Raw genomic sequence first — 27924 nt, 5'->3', positions numbered from 1 at the left:
CACTTGTAGGAGGTACTTAGAGAAGTCAAGTTCAGAGACAGAAAGTAGAATGGTGGTTGCCAAGGGCCGGGGGGGGGGGGGGGGGAGTTCTTTACGGAGAGTTTCCATTCCACGAGATGAAGTTCTGAAGATGGGCAGCACAGCAATGTATGCGTACTTAACACGACCGAACTGTACACACAAAAATGGTGAAGACAATCAAGTTTGTTATACACTGTATTTTAACACAATTAAAAAGTTAAAAAAAAAAAAAAAAAAAAAAGAGGTCCTGAAATCTAGAAGGGGATTTCACATACAAACCCACCCGCCAAGGAATTTCTGTTAGATGTTAGGGAGGTAAGGATACTTGGAAGGGCGTCGCGATGACCCATCTCATAGCCGTCATCCTTGAGATTCTGACACAGAACTGGTAAGATGAAAATCAAGTATGTCACCCCTGGGGGTGGTGATAGGACCAATAGGGAATCCCAGATGTCACAGTGGTGGCTTACCTTCTACTTTCCAACTCAACCCTGACCCCATCAGGAAAGAATCTGGGCAGAACCACTGGGCACTTCACAGTGGAGCCTCACAATGATGGAACCCAGACTGAGAAAACCTATAGCCCCGGCCCGGCCCCCTCAAACTCTGGCCGCCATGTCGCCCACCCATCCTGTACACGGACAACACGTGGCCCTCCCCTTTCAACCCAAGACCCGAGGAAGCTGCTGCTGATATCACTGTAGGGTCTACACCACACTAAATCATACCTGCCTCTGTTTAGAAGGATTAAAGGAAGCGAGCAGGGGAGAGGGCAAATGCAACAAAATTGCGTAATAAAAAAAGGAGAAAAGCGTTCTACTCAAGATTCAGGGAAGGAACATGTGTAAGTTTTACTCCAGGAAGCTAAAATAAATTTTAGACAAACTCTCCTTTGCATCCCCAACAAAATTAAAGAAAACAAGAACAGAGTAAAACGAAGGGTTAGCTCAAGGAATTCAGAAGAGAATACAAGGAATCAAATAATGGCACAGCGGAATTATAACGAGCATCAGGAGCAGGGACCAGCAGAGTTGTCAGCACAGAAAACAGAGTTAAGGCATCCAAAGGATACACTTGAGAAGCACTTACAAACCTCCAAAGACAGAAATAGAGGCTCAAATAATCAAAACAAGAGATAATGCAGAAAACAAACAATAGGGATATATGGATATATATGTGGATAACTGCCATTCCAAGAAGAAATGAGCCCAGTGGGACACAATGGAACAAAAATGTTCCTATTATTAAGAGCTAAATCTGTAGACAAAGTACATTCCATGCACCTCGCAAACTAATGAAAAGACACCAAAACGTGGATATTGCTTGGAATATCCCTTGAATTTCAAGGGGGAAAAGAATACCACAGGCATTCAGGAAGGATGAGGGTGAGAGGGTAGGGGAGTCAACCATCAAAATAAAAAACCATGTGGCCTCTGAATTATCCAGTATTAACAACATAAGACTATAGAGCATCTACGGAGTACTGAGTGATAAAATACGTAACCCAAAATGCTCTATTCATCCAAGCTGCCATTCACATGAGAAGGAATCAAAAATACCTTCTCAGTTATATAAGTACTTAGAAAAGAGAACACTATAATTAGATGAAAGAAGTTTAAAAAAAAACACATTAGGTATTATAATAAATATAACTTGGGGTAAGCTCCATATTAAAAGACACAGGCACTCAGACTCTGAATTTTTAAATACAAAAAACCTACACGCTATCTGAAAGAAATACAGCTATTTTTCTAAAGGGCACAGAAAAGTTAAAAGAAAAAGTAAAATAAGAAGTTAAATGTAAAATTATACCAGGTAAACTCCAACAACAGAAAGCAGAAAGTACTTTATAAAAATCACTGGAATTAAAGGTGAAACCAGGAAATGCTTTACAAAAATGAGAAAAACTACAACTGAAAGCAGAAAACATAGAACAGGTCAAGGAGGACCTATTTTTACAGATTAGGAGTACAACCCATAATAAAATGTGAGCGGGCAGACATATATTTCTGTTAAATAACCCAGCAATGAAATATATAAAGTAAAATCAAAAAAGCAAAAGCTAACACCAAAAGAAACATTATACTATTGGAAGACATTAACAGATTCTCAAATTCTTGAAATAATAAATGGAAAAGCAAAATTATTAGGGCTCGTGAGGGAATCTGAAAAATGTGATTAATGTCCATGATATCTGAAATGGAGAAACAGACGTATATGTAGCAAACAGTAAGCCCCAAAACGGAAATGAAATATTTACACAAACTGATATTTGAAAAAAGGAATCCAAAACTTTCTATAAATTAACAAAAGCGGGGCGCCTGGGTGGCTTGGTCGGTTAAGCGTCCGACTTCGGCTCAGGTCATGATCTCACGGTCCGTGAGTTCGAGCCCCGCGTCAGGCTCTGTGCTGACAGCTCAGAGCCTGGAGCCTGTTTCAGATTCTGTGTCTCCCTCTCTCTCTGCCCCTCCCCTGTTCATGCTCTGTCTCTCTCTGTCTCAAAAATAAATAAACGTTAAAAAATTAAAAAAAAAAATAACAAAAGCAAAACCATCGTTGGCAACAGTCTCTCACAATTAACTAAAAATGAATAAACATAAATACTAATGTAAAAAAAGGAATCACAAAAATTTAATACTTTTAAATCATCTTTAAAGAGAACATCGGGGCGCCTGGGTGGCTCAGTCAGCTAAGTGTCCGACTTTGGCTCAGGTCATGATCTCACGGTCCGTGGGTTCCAGCCCTGCGTTGGGCTCTGTGCTGACAGCTCAGAGCCTGAAGCCTGCTTCAGACTCTGCGTCTCCCTCTCTCTCTGCCCCTTCCCTGCTCATGCTCTTTCTCTCTCTCTCTCAAAAATAAACACTAAAAAATTTTTTTAAAAGAGAACATCAAAACTAAAACTATGGTATGGAATATTTAGAAGAGAAAATAGTTACGACGCGTCAGAGTAGGTTTATAGAATGTGACCAAAAATGTACTCAGAGGAAAATTCATTGACTAAGCACTTTTATTACTAACCAGAGAAAAAGAAAGAGCTTAAGGATCAATTTTTTTAAATATGTCAAGAAAGCGAAAGGAGGGGGTTTAACATAAACATAATAATTTGTAAATGTTTTAAGTAGTCAGAGGTGACAAATTACTTCAAAGTTTTAAGAGGTGGGTAAAATAGGCCTGGATATTAGTTTTCAACCAAAAAACATAAGGGAGAAAAATCAGATTAGAAAATATAACCAGAGGACATTTTTTTTAAGTTGTATTCTTTCTATGCAAATATGGTTCAAATTCTTGATGAAATGAATAAATTTCTAATAAAATATAAATGACTAAAACTATTTTCAACCAGAGCAAGAGCAAAAAAATTACTGAAGAAAGGGTTACAGTGGAAAAGAATCCTCTCCAAAAGTATAACAAGATAGAGTTTTAAAGGCTAGTCCTTTTAAACTTCCAAAAGATAGATAATTCCCATGCAATATAAATCATTCCTGGCAGAGACAACAAATAAACATCTGGCATGCATGCTTAAACTCTCATTTCCTACACTCGTACAAAACACTAAATTGTTTACACATGACAGGACCTCAGAATCCTTCTCAACACAGCCATCTCAGCAGCTACCAACAGGTACACAATTTGCAGTATATTTATCCACCTTGTTCCAGATCATTGAAAATGATGGAAAGCTTCCCAATTTATAGCCCACTGTACTAGCATAATCCCCGTTTTAAAAATGACAAAAAAAGCACACCAAAAATAAAACCACAAGACAATTACACTAACGGAGATGGACACAAAATGCTGCAAGATGGATCCACGGTGTATTAAAACAATGGAACACCATGAACAAATGGGTTCCTTCCAGGATGGTTAATATTAGGAAATCTATTAATATAATTCACCACATCAGCAGGTCAAAGTTAAGAAAACCATACGGTCATCTGGGTATATAATGAAAGGTATTTGTTTAAAATTCATCATCCTTTTCTCCCCTCTTATTACTAACCAGTCTTACAGTGGGGCAGGGGATGATTCACACTCCATTGCAAAAGAAAAATTCAAACGCAGAAGAGCTAAAAGCACCCCTAAATCATACCACTCACCTCCATCTTGATAAAATTAAGAAAAATAAAAATAAACTTAGCAACTCAGAAGATGCTTACTTAATAATAAAGAATATGTAACGGGGGGCTCCTGGGTGGCTCAGTCGGTTAAGCGTCCGACTTCGGCTCAGGTCATGATCTCACAGTCTGTGAGTCTGAGCCCCACAAAAGGCTCTGCTGACAGCTCAGAGCCTAGAGCCTGGAGCCTGCCTCTGATTCTGTGTTTCCCTCTCTCTCTCTGCCCCTTCCCTGCTTGTGCTGTCTCTCCCTCTCTCTCTCTCAAAAATAAACATTAAAAAAATTTTTAATAAAAAAAAAATAAGAGTATGTATCAGAAACCAAAATAAAACTTCAGACTTAATTAGAAAATGCTAAAATCCTTCCTACTAAAAGAAGAAATAAGACAGTACAAGAATACATGTTATCCCTGCTACTATTCAAACTGCCTAGAAGGTCTAGTCAACCTACAAGAAAAAAAAAGGACAATGTTGTAAAAGAAGGGAAATGAATATTATCTGCATCTATTACAATCTATCTAAAAATCACAAGAAACCACTGGAATTAAGATGACAATATGCGGCTGGGGTGTGCCCGGGTGGCTCAGTTGGTTGAGTGTCTGACTCTTGATTTGGGCTCAGGTCATGATCCCAGGGTCACGGGATCAAGCCAAGCATCCGGCCAGCTCCATGGAGACCACTTAAGATGCTCTCACTCTCTCTCTCTCTCCACCCGCACCCCGCTCCCATCCCCCACTGGTGCTCGCTCGTGATCTCTCTCTAAAAATAAAAAAATTAATATTAAAAAAACAATATGGTAAGTTATCCACTAACAAAACAGCCACATAAAATCCAGTAGCTTTTCAATGTACTTGAATTAATTAGGCAAAGTAACACAATGAGGGAAATTATCCCCCTTACAGTCAAAAATACCAAATACCCAGGAACATACTTAAAAATACATGTCCAAGGGGTCCCTGGATGGCTCCATCAATTGAGTGTCTGACTCTGGATTTTGGCTCAGGTCATGATCCCAGGGTCATGGGATCAAGCCGTGCACAGGGGACCACACTGGGCACAGAGCCTGCTTGGGATTCTCATTCTCTATCTCTCCCTCTGCCCCTCTCCCCAGCTCGCATGCTCTAAAATAAAATAAAGTAAAATAAAAGTCCAAAACTTAGGTGGAAAACTTTAACGTGGGTCATTTAAGGGAACATGAACAAAGAAAGAGACAGACCACAACCTTAATGGACAAAAAAACATTATACTGTTAAGAACACCCTTCTATTCAATTAAATGCATACATTTAACACAATTACCATCACAAGGCAATTTTTACCTTTAAAAATGATTCCAGCATTCATCCGCTAGAATATGTGTAAGTGAGAGTAATGAAAATTTTGAAAACAGAATAATATGGAAAGACATTTACTAAATATTACAATATTTTTAAAGCAAAAATAACCAAAACAGGGTGGTACGGGAACTAAAGTTAACACACATAGTTGGATGTGTTGGGTCTGTTTCTGCACTGTAATCTATTAAATCTATCTGCCTGTATATGCCTATGCCAGGTCAACCCTCGTTCAGTTACTATAGCTTTAAGATATTTTAATACATGCATTTAGAAAATACGGACTCAAATCCACCCAGCTCTTGGTGGCAGTACTAGACAGCCAACTTCTCAATCCTTTATAACCCTTCAAACCACCCAGCCATAGACTAAGTAGGGCCCACGAAGCCATCCAGCCCAGGAGCAGCAAATGTGAACTAGGCTACCACCACATTGCCTTCCCAGTGGCAGACATCACTAATCAATCTCAGCACCTTGCCCACCGTGGCCTATCCATGGACCCAATAACCAACCACAGCTGGAATTCATAAGAAAACATGGACATCTGTGAAGTCCAATCTCTTCATTTTATGGGTAAATGAGTTTCCATCCTCATGACAATTTTGCAAGGCAGACCAGAAAAAGCTCATTATCTCATATTCTAGACAACAGTGCTTCCAAGAGGGAAAATGACACGGCAAACTCAGCCCGGGCCTGATAAGGGGCAGACCACACAACGCCAGGTCTCTTGCATCCAGCCCTACGGTCCTTCCATCCTCCATGTCCTATAACCCAAATGGGCTCCGACACAGGCCTAGTGAGCCTACAGGTAGCTGCCATTTTCTGTGCAAGAAAAAAAAAAGCATCCAGATGCAACTGGCCAGCTAACCCTTACATAGGACTTGCTATGTGTCAAGCACTGTGCTAGTGTTTTTAATATTAACCCCTCTAATGCTCACTCTGCCCATTTTGCAGATAAGGAAACCGATGCTAAGTAATTTGCCCAAGGTCATGTGGTCTGAAGGAGGCAGATGTGGGTTTTGCATCCCGGAAGTCTGGCTACAAAGTGGACATCCTTAGCCACTTTGCTGTCCCACTTTTCAGAGCAGCCGTGTAATGACTGTTTTTCCTGGGGGCATCACGTGTGCCACAGCACCTAGACCCACCCTGCACGCTCCCGCCAACTCACGCTGGACTTTGGTAAAATTACACCATAAAGAACATCTTCATATATAAGTATCTTTATATTTTAAAATCCTCCCCTTTAGATGTATTCCCAAAGAGGGATTGCCGGTACTAAGCTTTGAGAACCTCTGTTGATTTGGAAAGGAAATAGAGTAAACTCTTTTAAAAAGCGTTTTGTTGACTCACTTTGTTATTATGAAAGAGGTTCGTGTTCCATGAAGAAAACTTATTATATGCAAAAGAGAAAGAAAAAAAAAAAGACCCATAATCGTAGGCCTCTCCAAGTTCATCTCCATTAACAGTTTTGCTCCCTGGGTGTCACTGGAACCCCTGAGACCTCCAGTCAGTCGTCTGTGGGGAGTTGCTCCAAGCCCATCTCCAAGTTCAGTTCACCAACTCAGGAGCTCCACGGCTGCCTGCTTTGTGCACTCGTATCTTCAATGGGAAGTAACAAAGATCACTATTTATCACGAGGATGAGGGAGCCAAGCAGGCAGGACATTTCTGATCTGTTCCTTACCTGCTAGACAGGAGGTTTAGGTAAAGGGGCTCTGGGTTCCACCTGCTCAGGACAGCTGGGAGGTCCTGGCAGGAAAATCCAGGAGACAATTTAATGAATCATAGCCAGCAATTTTTTTGTAATAAAAAAAAAAAAGAATTAAAAAGCAGCAGAATGCAGGGGTGCCTAAGTAGCTCAGTCAGTTGAGCGTCCAACTCTTGGTTTCAGCTCAGGTCATGATCCCAGGGTCGTGGGACCAAGCCCCATGTTGGGCTCCTCAATGAGCATGGAGCCTGCTTAAGATTCTCTCTCTCTCTCTCTCTCTCTCTCTCTCTCTCTCTCTCTCTCTCCCCCTCTCCCCTGCTTGCATGCGCACTCTAAAATAAAAAAAATAAAATTTAAAAATTAAAAAACTGTATCAGAAAGCATCACTGGTGGTTAAGTGTAAATACTGTTCTCTGCTTTTGCTTTACCTTTATGAGTACGTGCATATGAGACGGTGATATAAAATGTTATTTCTTCCAGTGGGTCAGTCATGAACATTTGCTGCTGCCCAGCAGGGCACAGGCCCTGCAGAGGTCAGTTCTGTCAGGACACCAGGAGGCAGGAGTGAGATCGCATCTACAAAAGCACTTTACAGCATTAAACACTGTTCTGACTTCAGACCAGATCACCAAAGACTCGTTTTCTTCCTCTCATTTGCCTTTATTCCCCTCTAACTCCGCACCTACGTGCACCCCCTCAGAGACAAGAGTTCCGATACACTGAATATTCTGGTGGGCTCCCATGAAGGATAACGACATTTGGGCAGAATTTTGTGAGTCATCAGCTTTCAAGGAATTAGATTTATAATAATAAGTACTCAATGCTAAAAATTCACTGAAGTTCATCTTTCTTTGATGATTCATCTAATTTCATCAGCCCAGAATGCTCTATTCCAACCATTTCCTCCCACAGACCCATCTTTAGACCCTCAAATCCTATCTGTCCTTCAAACTCACACTCAAATACCACTTCCTCCAGGAAGTTGCCCTGGATTCTCTTTACCAGGATTCAACTTTCCCTCCACTAAATACCCTCAGCAACCGGTCTTAGAACACTGAACATTTTCTACAGCACGTTGTATGTGACTATGAACAGAATCCATATTGTTTCATCACCTTGGTGCCTATCAGGAGTCATCAGCCATAATTAGGACAATTATTTAATGGATAAATAAATTCAGAAGGTGTTTAGGATCTTGCAAGAGGAAGGATCATCACCCAAAAATGTTTTATCAGCATAAATGCAGAAAACCAAGTTATTAGAGAATTCTGGCTAATAAAATGAGATTAAAAATAATTTCCTGAAAAATTAATACGTGTGTAATAAGTAAAATATGTAAGAACAGACGTGAAATTAACACAGCTATCTCGGAGAGGTATGCAACTATGAAGTCTTTTTTACATATATGTTCTAGGTTTCCTCATTAAACATGAACCCTTTTCATAATAATAAAGTCAATGAAATTTTTTTTAAAGAATCTGCTACATTTCTTTTCCAAATCAACAGAGATTCCCAAAGCCTGGTACCAATAATTGTCCCAAAAGGGGCAGGATATATGGAAATGTATTAAAACTAATATCTACCCTTGATCCAGTAATCTCTCTTTGGGAATATATCCAAAGGAGATGGCTTTAAAATATCAGAATACTCTATTTATGAAAATATTTGTTACAGTGTAACCATATTAAAGAGAAATTAGAACCAACCTAAATGTGCAACAATAGAGTATGGGTTAAACAAACCACATTCTTTTCTGTGACTATTATGCAGTCTTTAAAAATGACAATGAGGAAGACAAAAGATGGGGGAAGGAAAAGGCAGGAGGCGAAACTAATACATTATGATTCAAATAATAAAAATATGCTTGTAAAATAACTAGAAGGAAATACACCGAAGTTTTAATAGGGAATATAAGAGGGCTGGCATTTATTTACCATGGTCTTTTTATTTCCTTACTTTCTGATTTCTCTGTAATATCATTAGGTTACTTTAATTATTTAAAAATTAACTTATTAAAACAAATATCAGCAAACATCTAACTGCGACCAGGGAATAATCTGTTTAGGAATATCGGTTTTGAATAAGCCATGACTACTGCTTCCCATCCCATTCAACAAGCACCTATTAGCGCCGCTCTGTGCCAAGGTACGCATGGTCCCTAGGGAAAGATACCTGAGCATCCCTGAGATACAGCGCATTGTGAAAAGTACTCCACAGACCTAACAGTTGGACTCAGGCTCTGTCACCTCCCAGATGTGGTGAATGAGAACATCAATTAGACACCCACAGTAAGTTCTCTAATGTCACTGAATTTCAGTTTCTGCCACTGTAGTGGCATTGAGGTCAGTCTGGATAATAAAGAGCGTCTGCCCAGTGAAAAAACACACTAGAAAGCAGCCCAACCTGGTGAACAACATACATGCTATTCTACAGGTCAGTTCTGAAGACATGATTCCAGTGCTCAGGTTTATCTGAAAGTGATCAAGTTAAAAACAGTATTATACCTGTACACTCAGAGAACATCAGAATCCAGAAAGAGACCTAAGTACATGGAAATTTAATATCAGAGAAAGACAGCATTTCAAATCCAGAAGGAAAAGGTGGATTATTCAATTCTTGGCGTTACAGCAAGAAGCTAGACATTTGGAAAAAAACAGAGCCTAATCTCTATGCCCCTCCTCCAAAGCAAATATATTCCAAATAGATAATCAATTCAAATGTAAGAAAACAAAGCATATACAAAATAAAAGAAGGATGAATTTTTTTTAACGTTTATTTATTTTTGAGACAGAGGGAGAGAGAGCATGAACAGGGGAGGGGCAGAGAGAGAGGGAGACACAGAATCTGAAACAGGCTCCAGGCTCTGAGCGGTCAGCCCAGAGCCCGACGCGGGGCTCGAACTCACGGACCAGGAGATCGTGACCTGAGCCGAAGTCGGCCGCTTAACCGACTGAGCCACCCAGGCGCCCCAGGATGAATTTTTTTTAATTCTTTTTTTGTTTCCAGGTATTTGATCTTACAAATAATTGTGAGTACTCATGCGTGTTTCACATGGTATACAGACAGACCTATTCCTTCTGTGAATGTTCCTGGAAGACAAATTGTTGATTTGTTCAGTAACATCAATGTTCAACTTTGTCTTTTCCCCGTCACAGCCATTTTTTAAGTGTACAGTTCAAGAGTGCTAAGTACATTCACGGTGTTGTGCAACAGATCTCCAGAACTTTTTCATCTTGCAAAACTGAAAGTCTATACCCTTCTACTTTCTGTTTCTGCCAGTTCGGCTACTTTCGATGTCTCACGAGGAGTAGAATCAGACAGTATTCGCCTTCTTGTGACTGGCTGGTTTCACTCAGCATAGTGTCCTCGAGGTTTATCCATATGGTAGCATGTGACAGGATTTCCTTTTTTTAAGGCTGAATAATATTCCATTTTATGCACAGGCCATATTTTGTTTACACCCTCATCCGTCAATGAACCTGAGTTACTTCCACCTCTTGACCACTGTAAATAACACTGCAATGAACATGGGTGTATAATCATCTCTTTGAAATCCTGCTTTGAATTCTTCTGGATATACACCCAAAAGTAGGATTGCCAGATCATATGAGAATTCTATTTTTAATTTTTTGAGAAACTGCCATACTGTTTTCCATAGCAGCTGCACCAACAGTACACAGGGTTCCAAATTTTCCATGCCAACACTTACTTTCTGGGATTTTTTTTTTTTTTTATAGTGACTATCCTAATAGGTGTGAGTGATTTCTCATTGTGGTTTTAAATTACATTTCTCAAATGATCAGTGACATTGCGTGTATTTCCATATGCTTGTTGGCCATCTGTGTACCTTCTCTGGAAAAATGTCTGTCCAAGTCCTCTGCCCATTTTTTAAAAATCAGGTTACTTGGTTTTTGTTGTTGCACTATAGGGGGTTCTTTATATATTCTGGAAACTAACCCTCATTCAGATATATGATTTGCAAATATTTTCTTCCATTCTGTAGGCTGCCTTTCACTATAAATTCTTAACGTGGGGAAGTCTTTTTAAGTGTGACACCAAAACAATATAGTCAGAATCCAAAACACAAAAATGTAAGCATTTTAAAAGTAAACATTTTATTGAACCACCACTAAACAGTGCTTTAAAAAAAAAAAAAAAGTCCAGGAAAAGAAATACTTGAAATCTAAACAGCAAACAAAGAGCCAATATCTCTAAAATCCAAAATTTATTGAAAAAATAAAGGAAGTGTGCCTTGGCAGCTCACTCAGTTAAGCATGTGACTTTGGCTCAGGTCATGATCTCACGGTTCGTGAATTTGAGCCTCTCATTGAGCTCTCTGTTGTCAGCGCAGAACCCACTTCAGATCCTCTGTTCCCCTCTCTCTCTGCCCTTCCCTCTCTCAAAAATGAACAAACATTCTAAAAAATAAATAAATAAAGGAGCTTCTGGGTGGCTCAGTCAGTAAGCATCCAACTTTGACTCAGGTCGTGATCTCACGACTCCTGAGTTCAAGCCCCGTGTCAGGCTCTGTGCTGACAGCTCAGAGCCCAGAGCCTGCTTCAGATTCTGTCTCCCTCTCTCTCTGCCCCTCCCCAACTCACATGCACACGCGCGCTCGCTCTCTCTCTCTCTCTCTCAAAAATAAACATTAAATAAACATTAAATTTTTTTTAATAAAGAATAAAATAAAGAATAAAAAAAATAAAAGAAAAGAAAAAACAGACCACCCCAAGCGAAAAATCAGCCAAATGCTTGAAGAGACAATTCACATAAGAAGAAATGCAAGTAGTTAATAAAAGTATACTAAGAAATGTTCAACCTCATTAGTTTGCCCATCAGGATATCAATGATTAAAAAGTGGCAATACAACATGATGGCCACAATGTATAAGATGAGCACTCACAATCTCCTAGTAGGAAGGAAAACTAATACCACCTATAGAATGCAAATATGTTATGATTCAGCAATCCGCCTTTTAGAGAGTAATGATAAAGAGATGACCACATAAGCTAGAAACCCTGCATGTAAAAGGTTTAGAAATAACCAAAATCCAATAAGGCACTGAGTTTAGGGACATATATACACAATAGAAATACAACGTAGTCAATAAAGTTAATAGGGACACATATACAATAGAAATACAATGTAGTCAATAAAGTAATAACAAAGATCTCTATTAACTGATGCAGGAAGATATCCAGGAGTTTAAAAAGAAAGCTGACTCGGAACAGCATGCAGAATATAATCCCATTTGTATAAAACTGTAATCGTATATATTTAAATATGCCGAGGGATGACTTAAATAATGCTCATCAAATGTGAACAGTGGTTGTCTCTGGGTGGTAGGATTTGGGGTGGTTTTCTCAAATAACAATCATATTTCTTCTATACTGCTTTAATGTTTTATGTAATGAATGTATTATTTTATAACTGGGGGGAGGGGGAAGAACCTGTTTTCACTTGGAAGAAAAATAAAAGTGGAGAACCAACTCTTGGACAGCCATCTCACACTCAGAAACCAGAATGGAGACAGTCTAAAGAATGGAGTCTGAGTGAGGACTCTGACACTAATTAGCTGAATGACCCCTGGGCAGGTTAGCTTCTCTGCACCCTGGTTTCCTCACCTGTAAAATAAATATGATGAAAATTCTATGTCATGGAGTTATTTGGGGGGGATAAAGAAACTAACACTGGGTAGGTTCTCAATAATAATTAGTTTCAGGGCGCCTGGGTGGCTCAGTTGGTTCAGCATCCAACTTCAGCTCAGGTCACGATCTCGCGGTCCGTGAGTTCGAGCCCCGTGTCGGGCTCTGTGCTGTCAGTTCTGAGCCTGGAGCCTGCTTCAGATTCTGTGTCTCCCTCTCTCTCTGCCCCTCCCCCACTCAAACTCTGTCTCTGTCTCTCTCAAAAATAAATAAAATATTAAAAAAAAATTTTTAAATAATTGTTAGTTTCATTCTTCCCTTTGAGCTCATTACTAAAAGCACCCTAGCTGTATCTAACCCATATTAGGTACTCAAAATGTGTCAGGAGATTGAATGGGGTAGATGGATGGATGAACAGATAATCCTAAGAAAGACATCTGAAGGACAGAAAGATGATAAGGGGAAATGGGTGAGTGGGTAGAATGGGTGAGATGGATGGATAGGTGAATAGCTACACAGATGGAATGATGAGCAGACAGATGGAATGGCAGCTTGTATTTTCAAAGATGACCACACTAATATACACACCCTCCAACACGTTTGATGTCACACTGACACAATGGGGCTTACGGCTCTCCTCTCGAAATGGGACATGTCTTTGTAACTGCCTCAACCCATAGATTGCGGTAGAAGTTATGCTATATGACTTCTGACACTAAATCATAAAAGGAGACACTGGGTCTGCTTGACTCTATCTCTGTTGGGACATGTGCCTTGGGAGACTCAAGGTGCCATATAAAGTCAGGCCATGTATGAAGCCTCCATGCTGGAAAGACCCCATGACATGGATGGATGGATGGATGGATGGACAAACGGATGCCCAAGGAGTTCTAACTTCTTAAGTCTTCCAAATCCTGGCACCAGATATGAGAGTAAAGAAGGTCTGAAGATGACCCTGGCCACCATATGACCACAGTCACAGAGAAACCCTAAACCAGACCAACCGATGGACCTACTCCCAAATTCCCGACCCACAGAAACCGTGAGAGACAATAAACAGCATTGTGTTAAGCCACTAAGTTTTGGGGTGATGTGTTACATGGAAATTGGTATCTGAGACAGATGGTGAAAGGAGTCTGAGGCTGAATGCATGACCTCTCTATGCGGAGCCCCGGAAATCAGCCACATCTTGTACTAAATACCAGGTCTTGTACACTTCTGCTGTCTGTTCCAAAAGCCTCCCGCTTACCTTTCTATTCCAAGCCTTTCTCACCTCCACTATTTATACTTCCAAAAGCCAGCCCTCCTCCAAGCTCTGACTTGGACCAACTGCCCTCCTGCCCCTGAACAAACTAACAGAACATGCTTTCTGAGCAACTAGTCCAAGCCCTGACTGTATAATAGGGCAAATGGAGGCCCAGAACAGGGAAAAGAGATTACCCCAGGCTCTGGCTGAGTTGGAAGCAGGGCTCAGACTTGAGACTATGGTTCCTACCGTGAAGCCCAGAGTAATTTCTCCTCCAACAGCCCGTGGGCTCCAGGTATCCCCAAGTTTGAGCTGTGCTTCCACTGCTTACTGCCAGTGATGGTAGTCCCATCGGCCAGCCAGCATCGCCGCAGGCCCTGGCTGGGACATGCCAGAGCTCCTGGCTCCAAGCATACCTTACATCTGTCTGGGCATAAATTTGCATTCTGAATCCAGGAGGCCCCGGTTCCAAGTATGTCAAATGTAATTAATTACAGCAAACCTTCTGCAACTGTTTTCAAACGCAGTATTAAAGGCTCTGTGAGCATGAAACACACAAGCCACCGGCCGGCTGAGGAGCACGGGGAGCTGGGGAATGGGGGACTGGGAGTCCCAGATCCAGGCCCCATGGAGTGGGGAGGGCAAGTTCCCGAGACCCCAGGGTCCAGTTCAGCCCCACTGCGAAGGGGAGGGCATCCAAGGGAACTGGTTTCAAGTCCTAGCCAATCACCGATGCCACAACTTGGACAAGCAACTTCACCTTCTTTGACCGGAAGCGAGAATGTTTAAGACTCAGCACCTCAAAGGGCTGCTGTGAGCCTCGTCTGTGGCCACCATCTGAAGTTGGAGCCGATCACCACTACCAGCTGTGTACCCTTTCACCTCTGATTCTCAATTCCCCAATGTTTAAAAAAAAAAAAAAAAAAAAAAAAAAGCCTTCCTTTCCAGGGTGACTGTATTCACCGACGTATTAATAGATGTTAAATGATGAGCCCGGTGCCTGGTATGTAAGAGGCACCTGGCAAATGTGCCATGATTACTATATTTTGAGGCAGAAAAATTCTATTTTGCAAAAATCAGGTGAGATGAAGAATGCTCAACGTCAGCCTTTTGACAGAAACAGATCCTGAGTAAAAATCAAAAATTTGTAAGGTTGAATTTCCAACACATGGCTCAAACTCCTTTCAAAACACTGACAGCCAGAGAACTAAGTTACAAAGGTGGAGACTTGTGTTCGAGTCTAGCCAAATCTGCTGTCCTGTCCCGCCCCCCTGCCTGTACCAGGTTGGAAATCAGGAGAGCCGGATGACCTCCTCATCCTGCCAGCTCCATCCACTACTACAGTGTGCCCTCTGGTCTTCCAGAAGCCTTGCTTCCCAAATCTCTACACAGAACACACATGACTTAGCAAGAGAATGACTTGTGGCCACTCGGGTCCCTAAATCCATAGCCCCTAATGTGACCTGGGTTTCTATGCCCAAACCAGCCCACAACTATGCTCTGATTCATAAACCCTGGTTCAACCCCAAATTCTAAATAGACCGGAATTTTCTGGCAAGTGGCGAGATCGCCAGGGGTAATCTTTTAGATTTGTTTTTGCTTGTCTTGTTAGATATACTTTCTTCCAAAGTGTTTAATTAATGTTTAGGGGAATGGATAAGCAAAGTGGAAAACAGTTTAAGTTTTCCTTCCTAAATTACCAATCTCTTTCTCTCTCTGTCCTAAGTTCCCTCCATTTAACCACCTAGTTATACTGATGCCTACACCATTACATCATCCTTCTTCCCAATTCCAAACTCTGCATTCTTCACCAGTTACCTGATGAAGCCGGGTGCGGTGGGGGCAGACTTTTAGATCAGCACTGTCCATTAGAACTGTAATACAAACCACATAGGCAATTTCAAATCTAGAAGCAACATTATTTTTGAAAAAGTGAAATTAACTTTATTAATATATATTCTTTAACCTAATATATAAAGGGCTATCATTTTACCTTGGAATCAATATTTTAAAAATTATTACTGAGGGGCGCCTGGGTGGCTCAGTCAGTTAGGCATCTATCTGACTCTTGACTTCGGCTCAGGTCATGATCTCACGTTCATGGGTCCAAGCCCCGCATCGGGCGCTGTGCTGACAGCTCAGAACCTGGAGCCTGCTTCGGATTCTGTCTCTCTCCCTCTCTCTCTCTGCCCCTCTCCTGCTAGCTCTCTCTCTCTCTCTCCCTCTCAAAATAAATAAACTTACAAAAAAATTATGACTGAAATCTTTTACAATCTTTTTTTCCCTCTGAACATTTCAAAATCCGATGTGGACTCTACACTTACAGCCACATTTCAACTGCTCAACAGCCACAGGTGGCCAATGGTTACAATACACACTGGATGGCACAGACGTAGATCATCTCTACAAACCTTTTAAGCCCTAGACTCCCCAGATCCAAAAAGACAACTAGCCTTACAACAAATTCCACTTCTAGCCAGTAGACCCCCAGGGAAGTGACCCCTCCCTGGGGCCTCGTTCCAGGCCAGTTTCAGTTTTATTTCAGATCAGTTTCACTTTCTGCTTTTTTTCCAGTATACATTATAAGAAACGCCCACATAAACACACTTAAATTTTTAGTTATTTTTCCCTGTTGATGAAATTAAAAAAAATTTTTTTTAAATCTCCGGCATCCAAAGATGTGATCTATTCCAAGTACCCTGGCTATGTCCACTTAGCTAACAAAACCCTGAGCCCAAAATAAAAGAAATGCAAACTCTCCACAAAATTTCACCTGATAAAAATCCCCATCCTTAGTTCTCCACAAAAATGCTGGGACTGGCGAGAATTAGTCCAGCAGAGAGGGTCAAACCTGAGTGACAGAATGGCTAGCCCCTCGGGCATGCCGTCTTGGACAGTAACACATCCACTAAGCTTCTGACTCTGAATGTTACCAGTAAATCCCAAGCCAGGGGCTTTGCCCAGGGACACTCCAGCCTCCTCCGCTCTGCAGAAGTCATTCCTACCCATGGGGTGGAGATGGCAGACTTCTTCCTCCCTGGATCCCCCGACTCCCCCAAAACGAGGGCTGGCCCCAGGGAATTCAAGATTCCATCCCTGACACAGAGCTCACTTCACTAGAAAGCAGGTTTTTCTGGGTTTTCTATAGCAGACTAGGGGAACCAAGCATCACCTGACTCCATCTATTCTCTTTAGCTCATAGATGAAGCCTCCTTCTGCTTTGTCAGCCAAAATATTTATATCATTTTTCTGTCGACTCAATACCGTCCTCACCTTGGCCTCCCTCCTTTCCTTTTTCTTTCTCCCTCTTTTCCTTTTTAAGAAAAGAAAGGAGTTGTTGCTAACATGTTTCTCCAGTTCTTCACTGTTTATAAAGCACTTTTAAATCCATTAACTCACATGATGCTTGCAGGAAGCCTATCAGGGAATATACAAGTGAACTGTTCTCCCACTTAACAGATAAACAAACAGAGGCTCAGCGCCCAGTGCCTTCCGGGGCTGGGCAGGTCACATTCGTGGGAACTGTCTGGAAAGGCAGAGTACATACCCTGTCCAAGGCCTACAAATTCCAAACTTTTTAAACCTGCAGCCGGCATATAAAATGAAACAAGATAAGGTGCCTTTGTGGGCACCCATCTATGACTCTGGGGTTCCACAATTTCCCAACAGGGCACCTACAAATAATGACTGGTGCTAGTTATAAAAATGCATGTGTAAAAAAAATAACACATATGTAGGGCTTCAGTCTCAAAAGCATTTTCAAGGAGGCCTGGGTGGCTCAGTCGGTTAAGCATCTGACTTCAGCTCAGGTCATGATCTCACGGTTCATGAGTTCAAGCCCTGCAAGGGGCTCTGTGCGGACAGTGCGGAGCCTGCTTGGAATTCTGTCTTTCCTTCTCTCTCTGCCCCTTCCCCGCTCCCTCCCCACCCCCATCTGAAAAATAAAGCAATAAACTTTTAAAAAGATATTTTAAAAATAAATAATAAAAAGTATTTTCAAAAAAAAAAATAGAGACAGCATATTCAAGAATGTCCTTTCATTTGATTCTTGTGGAGGATTATTTCCATCCCATTCCCCAGATGTAGAAATTAAGATTCCTCAGGGCTGAGAAACTTGCCTGTGGTCTTAAGTATGTGCAACAGCAAACGTGTTACATACCTAGGTCTTCATCCAGGAACCCGGGGGCCTGCCTTGCCCCTCTGCCATGTCATCTATACTACTCGAGTGGGGGACACTGCCCAACCCAGTGGCCCAACCACCAGCATCTCCCCCTTTGAAATCTGATCACTCCGGGATCAGGCAGAGAAGCAGGTCACCCAGCCCTGCTTTGATGAAAACCCCAAGGGTATCTAATTATAACAAGGAGGGAAGGGAGGAGTCAGAATCCTCTATTTCTCAAGACCAAATTAACTTTAATTTCATTTGACACAGTGTATGTGCTAGTAGGAAAGGCGATGGTTGAGGAGTTAGGAAATCTAAGGCCTGAAGTTTCATCTCTGCCTATTCACTGAGGTTCTGGGCAAGTAACTCCACCTCCCTTCCTGTGTGTGTGCGTGTGCGTGCGTGCGTGTGTGTTTATGTGTGTGTCTGAGGAACTAGATCAGCAATGACAAATGACAAATTGGCTTCATGTCCCATACTAAACTCAAGGGCTGGTTGCATCATACTAAGAAAGAAGGACTCTGAGGTCACTGGCCAGACTCCATGGAAAAGAGTGCCAAGATCGATTAGCAATGTCTGCCACAGGCTTGCAAATGGCGGGCAGCGGTATGTAGATTACTCACTTAACGGCCCTGGACTAGATAATGAACAAGTAACATGTTGCAAGTGAAAAACAACTCTGCCCTTTACAACTCTTTCTTCTCACAACCCCTCACAACTTTTTGTAAGGACCCAGTACTGCAGGCATCGTCACCATCATCCCCACTTTACATATAAGGAAACAGCACAGGTAAATGAAGAACTTTGGCAAAGATAAACCGTTAAGCAGCAGAGCAGGCAAGGGAGCCAAGCCTTATCCCTTCAATTTCAACCTGTTTGCTCTACCCTTGGAAATGTCAAACTGGTGCCCCACCACAGGTGGAAGATACTAAGCCTCCCTCCCACACACTACTTTCAGCTTTTAGACAAGGGGCACAGCAAAGTTACGAAACCCATCCAAAGACATGGAAGGGAAGGGGTGCTAATTCAAAGTTCCAGATGCTTCTTCCCAAGGCCAAGTCCCACCCTCACTGCACAAGTGGAGAAGCCAAGCTCAGAGCTAAGTGAGGCAAGCAAGAGAATTGGAAGTCCCTAATGTCACAGTCCACCCCAGCAAGAATATGACACCCTATCTCAATTCTAAGATGCCTTCTACTATTAAATACACCATTGCCATCGACAACAGCTTTCAGTGATGAAGAAAATGAAAGGGAACGCACTGACAGAAAACATGTATTGTTAAAACCACCCCAATTTCAGAAAATTTGAACATGTGCAAACATAACATTGAGGAAATATGGTGTCCTTCAACCTGGGACCCTGTGCTCCCTTGCTGGACACCAGCATTAAAAGTGACTGTTTTAGGGGCACCTGGGTGGCTCAGTCGGTTAAGTGTCCGACTTTGACTCAAGTCATGATCTCACAGTTCGTGAGTTCAAACCCCGCATCGGGCTTGCTGCTGTCACCCAATCAGCACGCAGCCTGCTTCGGATCCTCTGTCCCCCTCTCTCTGCCACTCCCCCACTTGCACTCTCCCAAAAAAATAAGTATTTTTTTAAACGACAGTGTTTTATAAAGCTTAAGAAAAAAAAACAAGCAAATATACAGAATGTCCTCATATTTCTCCCGTTAGGTTTTCCTTGAATCTTTGGCATCTGCAAACCATCATCCCACCATGGATAAGATCTGACTGAACATCAAATCACACATTTAGCTGCCACTCATTTAAGGTGTTCCAGGTGTGCTACAAACAGCCCCCCGGTGCCCCGTTCCTGGGCCCATGACCAAGACAACCAGCCCCTAGAGCAAACACACAGGGTACCAGGGTACTACCCAGCCCTTCTGCCTCAAGGCTCTCCCCATTCCCACCACCTCAGAACTGAGTCCATTCGCCATACCTGCCCATCAGCCATCTGGATGATAGCCCTACCTGGCCCCCCATCCGTTTTAAAGAAATAGTTTCTATGGGAGGAGTGAAGAGGGTGGAAAACTCTTTCAAAACTACCCAAAACGTGTAAGGTCAAAGGAGTGTTATCACTTTCCGAAGAGTCCCTCTGATGTATTACTCCGTATGACTCCAAAGAAGGCACGGGCTTCAGCGCCAGCTCTAGGAACATGTGCTTAGTGCATTTCCTAGTAAAAGAGTGCTTTTACTAAATAGCCAAACCCAAACTGGTCACCTACTCTTTGACCAAATAGCCAAACCCAAACTGGTCACCTACTCTTCACTAGACTCAAATCCAACAGATCTGAGCTATTTCCAAAAAGTCAAATTAAGTCATCAAATCTTTATTGAGCTGCTGCTCTGTGCCAGACCCTAAAATGAATAACCCATGCTCTCTGCCCTCAAGGAACTCACAAGCTGGCTAGAGAAACAGAAAGGCAAACAATTAAGTCTCATCTGTGAGCCTACGGTATTTGGGGAGTACTGCGGGGTGGGCACAGATAAACTCCACCTGGGGTCGTGTAGGGACTCCACAGAAGGAGAACATGCCAGTGGTCTTGGGGGTGGGGGGGTTTGGTTCCTCAGAGTGGAGATGAATGAGGGGAAGGGCACTAGAGACAGGAGGCCCAGCAGAACAGAAGCTCGAAGGTACACAGTTCACCCGGGATTAAGATTCATCCCTTTTAAAGACTGTGCCACAGGCTTTGAAACGAATCCAGAAATATTCAGAGGAGCTAGAGCATCCCTGGAATGAACGCATTAAGAACACTTTTGACAAGAAAGACACGCAAGGTCTAAGAAATGTCTCATCCCCGTGTTTTAGAGCAACAACCAAAAAAGTGGACCTTTTCTAATGTTACCTAACTCTGCCCAGTGAAGATAAGGCCCCAGGTTTCCAGAACCAGAAAAACTGTTGTCACTGCAACTCAGTCTCCCCAAATGGAGACCCACTGGCCACTGGGTCAACAGGTAACTGACATGTATTGACCACCTTCTAAGGACCACCTTCCTAGGACTGATGGGTGTATTCACATGTGCTGCTTTCACATCATCGTAAAATGGCCCTTCAAGGTCGAGAATATAACCCCCCTCTTTCCAGATGTAGAAGTTGTGGTTCCACAACCAGAAGTGACTTTCCCAAAGTGACACAAAGCTAACCATGCCATAAGGCTGGATTCCAAACTCTGGTCTGGTTGATTTCAAATCCCGCTTTCCATTTCACCAACTGGGAGGATGTCAGAAAACGTCTAGCTTCTGACCTAAGGCCCTGAGGTCTATCCGGGGCAGTTCTCTGGCAGTCCCATGCTCCGCTCGGAAACGGACCCCACTGACAGACCATCCTTCCCCCTAATCCCCCTCCTGTCAGATCCCAACCCTGGTCCTATGCACCTGCTGTCTTCCTATACCTTCATCTTTCTTTCAGGCAATACTTTATTTAAAACCCATCTCCTACAACTGCCTCCTGCACTTGTACTTCTCAACTTCAAGGGCACACATGCTGAGACACATCATCCTGGGGTTTCTAGCCGTCATTTGTCATTTTTAACTAAAGCATTCTGGCCTAATCCTGGCAGAAGACTGCTTGGGGACAAATAAAAGAGAGGTGTGGACCACTTCAGCCAGAAGAGGCTAAATGGTGGAACTCATCACCACTATAGGCTGAAACACCGCAGAGCATCTAGGGCTCAGGAAGGAAGTCCCACCAAAAAAAACCAAGAGCTTTGAAAGATGTGTCACTAACCTTCTGAGGCCACCCTGTAACAACAACTAGACGGAACACTGGTCTGGCCCTGTGCTGTCCAAGACGGAAGCCACTAGCCACAAGTGGCTAGTGAGCACCTGAAATGCGGCTAGTCAAAAAAGACTTAATACCTCCCAAAGAAAGAATATAAAATATCACATTAGCAATTCTTTATATGAATGAGATGCTGGAATGATGGTCTGGTGGATACACTGGGTTAAATAAACTATATTATTAAAATGAATTCCACCTGTTTCCTTTTACTTTGGGAGGGGTATCACTAGAAAGCTTAAAATTATGTGTGTGGCCCACATTTGTGGCTCAAATTGTATTTCTACTGGACAGTGCTAGTCTGACACATGTTAAAAGATGAGAAGACAAAGACAGCAAATTCTGGAGTTTCTAGGAAGCACATACACAGAAAGATACTCCCAGAGTCCGATTAAAATTTAAGTACGGCACCAACACAAAGTCTGCAGTTCCAGAAACATTCTTCTGGCAATCTGAAGTAAACGTGCAGAATAAAAGTAAGCGTGGCTGCTCTCCCCCGCACCAAGCCAGGTATGCCGCACTTCTTGAAAGTCCCCTTTCCGGGGGCGCCTGGGTGGCTCAGTCGGTTAAGCAGCCGACTTCGGCTCAGGTCATGATCTCATAGCTTGTGAGTTCAAGCCCCGCATCGGGCTCTGTGATGGCAGCTCAGAGCCTGGAGCCTGCTTCAGATTCTGTGTCTCCCTCTCTCTCTGGCCCTCCCCTGTTCATGCTCTGTCTCTCTCTGTCTCAAAAATAAAACATTAGGGGCGCCTGGGTGGCGCAGTCGGTTAAGCGTCCGACTTCAGCCAGGTCACGATCTCGCGGTCCGTGAGTTCGAGCCCCGCGTCAGGCTCTGGGCTGATGGCTCGGAGCCTGGAGCCTGTTTCCGATTCTGTGTCTCCCTCTCTCTCTGCCCCTCCCCCGTTCATGCTCTGTCTCTCTCTGTCCCAAAAATAAATAAAAAAACGTTGAAAAAAAAAATTTTTTTTTAAATAAAAAAATAAAACATTAAAAAAAAAATTAAAAAAAAAAAAAAAGAAAGTCTCCTTTCCGGCAAGAGAACGTGCCAGAGATGCTGCCTTCACCCTGGCACCCGTCTTTCCAGGCTTCTCCAGGGCCAACAGGCTGGAGTGTGTGCCCAACCACCAGGCAGCTGAGACTTCTTCACGGGGCAGGGGGAGCGTAAGGCAGGCTCAGCCAGGGGACAAACCACACACCTACTCCATAGATCTACTCCACAGGGTTCAGGTTAAGTCAACTGGGATGGTAAGTTAGGAAAGCGTTAAGTGGGGAAGTGCGGGCTGTGTGCAGCGTATCCAGACAGATCTGCAACACTGGTCCAGTACCTTGCTGACTCCTTTAACTGTGACTCACAGTTGGGAAATTACACACATAGGTGCACACGCCTATCGGCAAATACAAATCAAACCAAGTTTCGCGAGACCACGCTTACCTTCCACATCGCACTCTGCCTCTGCTATTTTGTGTCCTCCTGTACTCGCTTCCATTCTTTTCTCTAGGTTTATGCCAATCGCGAGCCACTAATTTCACGGTCATGCTTTACAACCTAGCCTGGGTGTGGTGGATAACAAGCGTACTCTTCACTCTGTGATGGACGCTGCACCCCTCTCTCCAGAATACGTGCATCCAGATGTGACCCTCAGGATCCTTCTCAACACAGTGATCCAGGCAGCTACAGCCAATCACTGAAGTCAGAATCAGAGATGAAATCTATTTTTGATTATTCTTGTTCTGATCCAAAACTCTCAAAAACTGAGGCTCAGGAGGAAAAAGTGATTTGTCCAAGGTCATATGGCGAGACCTTGGGTGAGCCATGGCACCTGTGGACCCACAAAACCACTTCACTTTACATCACCAGGGAGGAGACACAACTGACACAAAACATTACGAGAACGTGGAAAAAATTTAAATTTTCACCATGACCGTGAAAAGTCAGCTTATACATCCACTAAAACACGGCAGGGAAGTTCTTATCACCCCACCAAGAAGAAGACATGAGGATTCTGAGGTCAGAGGAAGCAACGTGCCAAGAGCTGAGTCAAAGGTTGGGGGAAAATCTGTATGTGACAATGGAAGAGTTTTGAAACTCTGTTTCTCAAATGAAACAAACCATTGGCTGTTTATTTTCTAGAACCAGAGAGAGGTCAGCCTTCCACTGACCAGCCATCTTTGTTGCTTTTCTTCTGCAAAAGCAAGAGCCCTTGTTCAAGTTCACCTCTGTGCAGGGCTGAAAGTATAAGCAAACCCTTTTTCCTAGCTTGGTCCAAAGTCAAGCTATAAAGCAGGCCCTTGAAATTTCAAACCTTATTAGAAGGAAAAAAAAAAAAAAAAAAAAAAAAAAACCTCCTTAGGCAGAAAAGCAAAACATTAAGTAATAAGAGTCTCTACTGTGAAACAGTATAAATGATCTTTCACCAAAATAACTCAGCCCATCATCAAATTACCACCCCTCAAGTCCAATTTGCCAGATTTTTTGCCCAATATTACAAGAGAGTTTGGTGAACAGACATAGGCTAATAAAAATTAACTCATATATCTATTCTGGTCACACTTCCATCTAAAATAGGAGGTGAGAGAGGCAAGGCCTAGGTCAGATCTCAGTCCTGGGAGACGCCAATAGAAACAAAAGAGAACTGACCCCGCCCCCAACAGTACCATCATGCACCTCTATTTCCTTTACAACAAACATGATCAGAATAACCAATTTTTTTAAAAAAGGAAAAAACAAGTCTACAAAACAGAAATGATTTTCAAGTCCTCACCAGGGGTTCCCCTTAAGCCATAGACAACACGTCGAAATTTCAGCAGAATGGAATTGAAAATCTGAGTTGTGTGTCAGGAGACCCAGGACACACAAAGGACGTGCTGCAATATTTTTATTCCTTGCACCAGAAAGAACCTGTTATCTACAACCCTGACTTTTTCTCAGATGCCCAGTAGGGGTGCCCACCTACCCCTCCCGGCCTGGGGTATAGCTCCCCTCCAACACTTGCTGAACTCAGGCCTACTGTCTCATGAGGCCTCCAGAGCCCTCGGAAATTATAAATTCTTTGACCGTCCTAGGCATCGGCCTAAATAATTCAACAGGAAAAAAAAATTTTTTTAATTATGCTACTTAAAAAAAAAAAAAAAAAAAAAAAGCTCATTCCAAATATGTCAGAATGTGGCCAGTCAGCCCTGAAGGATTTCGTTACTAAAAAAATAAAATCTCCTAAATGCAATGGCGATGATGGGAAGTGTCGAACCTCTGCCGCTGTCAAATCTATTTCACAGAATTCACATCCCCTCAGAAATTTGAATCTCCACAAAACGGGGTAGGAATGCATGAACTGGGGCCACCATTTTTTCCAAGACCAGCTGGTGGCTGGCGAAAGGGACACAGGGTTTCCTGTCCTAGCCCTGTGTGACCCACCATCAGCCCCCAAGCAAGGTCCCACCAAGATTCCCCACCCCCCCACACTTTGGAGAGAAAAATTAAAACTTTTTTTTTTTTATTCAAAATCCCCAGCAAGTTCAACCAGATACTAAACCATCACAAATAACCCTTCAACTTTGGGTGGGTACCTTATTTCCATCTGTTAAATTTTAATTCAGTCAATATTTGTCTTCTAAAAAAAAATTTTTTTTGTTTTTGTTTTCCCCTTCGTGTGATTTCATTTTAAGGCCACAAAACTACATCAAATACTGTTTGCATTTGCGTTCCCATGTTCCAACATGTTCCAAAGGCAAGTACGTCTGGGTTTAGCTTTTGTGTGTATTTTTTTTTTTTTTTGCCTTTAAAAAAAATTAAATTTTGCAGCTAGAATCAGCTGAATTGGTGTTTTACTCCATTTTTTTCAGCAAACTTAAGTGTTCCACTAGAAAAGATGGATAAGAATCAGAATTTTGATCTCCTCTCTGTCCTTCCCTTCTTTTATCTTTCCTTCTTAAGTCAGTAAAATTTGTGTTTTTAAAATCACAACCCCCCCCCCCCGCCAAAAAACTGATCAAAGCTAATGGATTTTCTTTTCCCCTTTGAAAGTAATCAAATTTGTGAAAAATACCAAATGCTAATAAACTACCAACCCCACATCACAATCAAAGAGGCCTAAAACCAATCTGGATTTTTTTTTTAAATAATAAATTTTTCAAATTGGAAGAGTAAGCAAGCACAGAGAAGGGAAAATTCTCTCCTACCAAGGATTCTTCAACCCTTGTCTTTATCAATTGATTCAGTTGCATGTCATAAAAAATGAGCTTCTGTGAATCCACTGTTAGTTTTTTCATAATAATGTTAATTATGCATATCTTATTTTAATGGCGGTCTCTCCTACAAATCTGTGGGCTACTCAATTTGTATAATGTGATGAATTTACATTTTTTTTCCCCACTGAATATTGCTAAAAAAGGTTCCTGACATTTTCTGGATAAAACAACAACAAAAAACGAAATGCCTAGACCTTTCAGGAAACAAAATCAGAAAATAGTCTTAATTATTCCATCAAAACAAAAAACAACCAAAAAAAAAACAACAACAACAACACAAAACCCAACAAATCAGGGAAAAAAGACAGGATTTCACTAACTTTTCCAGTTTCTGTTTTTCTTTAGAACCTTGGGATTTAAATGCAGTAAAACATAAATGCGAAATTAAAAAAAAAAAAAAAAAAACTACAATTTTTGGGTGTGTCCAAAGCCAACATTTTAGGGTCTATTTTCTCTTTGAAATCCTTCCCCCTCGAAAACAGAAAAACTTTACATATTACCAAATGGTGAAATTAGTCTTTTCTGCCCGCTGGGCTAAACAAGTTCCAAATTACAATGAAGTACAATTTCTAATTGCTTCATAAAGCCAATTCTCCCAGTTTTCTCTAAACTCAACAATTTCCCTCCTTTCCTCATTCCAATTAGTTTTTTTCTCAAACTAAAAGGAGTTGGAAAGCCAAAATGACTTCAGTTTTAGGAGGCTTTCTCCTTTCTCCCCCTCAAAAACTGAATTCATTCAAATTCCAGCTTAATTTTCATTTACATATTATCTGGATTTGGCTTCAGAAATAAAAATTGTCTCCATGTTCCCAGAAAGATCAAAGTGAAAATTTTCACCCCAAAAAAGAAAAAAAAAGAATCCTTTCCCCCTCCGCTGCCTTAGAGTGCAAACTTTTGAAAAAATAAGAAATAAAAAATATTTCTTTTCAATTTTAATTTCTTTTTTTTTATTTACAAAATAGTATCCTCTAGGTGGCGTCGTTTTAATGGGAAAAAACTACCGTTTGAAGAAAAATTAGAAAAAAAAATTGAGAAAGGGAAATATGGCCTAAAAAAAAAAGACTGTTGCAAAGATGGGGTGCCAGAGGGGAAAGACCTCCCGGGGGGGGTCATCAGGGACCCCGAACGCAGAGGGGGTCAGGGGGAAATTGCAAATTTGGGGGGGAGGGGGGAGAGCTGGAAGGGGTTGCATTTTTGCAAAATGTGAATTGTCCAAACTGAAATGGCTGCTCTGTTCTCTCGCCGCTTTGTTTTCTGGGCTCCGGTCCGAGCCCGGGGCTGGAGGGGGCGCTGGGTGGGGGCCCGAAGAGACCCCCGCGTCACCCCCAGCCTCCTCACGCCCCGCGGCGTCCGGGGGGGGCCTCCCCAGACCCCGACCCCCTGGTTTGCGCCCACAAAAAGCCCGCAAACGTGCCCAGGCACTTTGCATTTTGCAAATCTTGCAATGAAGTGGCGCAGCGCCCCGGGCCCCGGCCCCCCGGGGTCCCCCGCGCGGTGCATGCCCCCGGCCCCCCGTCGTACCTGCGGAGCCGCCGCGCCGCCCGGCTGGTTCATGGGTCCGTGCGGGAGGAGGCGGCCCCGGCGCGTCCTGCTCCTCCCGGGCCGGGCTGCTGGTGCGCGCACAATGCCGCCGCCGCCGCCGCCGCTGCCGCCGCCGCCGCCGCCGCCGCTCCCT

At 42.5% G+C, this 27924-nt stretch overlaps 1 protein-coding gene across 5 annotated transcripts in view; it reads right to left on the bottom strand.

Annotated features, from left to right (window-relative positions):
- Positions 1 to 27917, bottom strand: part of ZNF618 (zinc finger protein 618) — a 184622-nt gene extending 156705 nt beyond the window's left edge. For all 5 annotated transcript variants that reach the window (XM_049637166.1, XM_049637156.1, XM_049637202.1 and 2 more), the window contains exon 1: positions 27771 to 27917. In XM_049637166.1, the coding sequence (XP_049493123.1) occupies positions 27771 to 27803 (33 nt within the window). In that variant the 5' untranslated portion in view covers positions 27804 to 27917. The remainder of the gene's footprint in view (positions 1 to 27770) is intronic.
- Between the last annotated feature and the right edge of the window lie 7 nt (positions 27918 to 27924).

The sequence above is a fragment of the Panthera uncia genome, chromosome D4, assembly GCF_023721935.1.
Source record: "Panthera uncia isolate 11264 chromosome D4, Puncia_PCG_1.0, whole genome shotgun sequence".
In the NCBI taxonomy this organism is placed as follows: Eukaryota; Metazoa; Chordata; class Mammalia; order Carnivora; family Felidae; genus Panthera; species Panthera uncia.
This window is presented reverse-complemented; position numbering and strand designations above follow the sequence as displayed.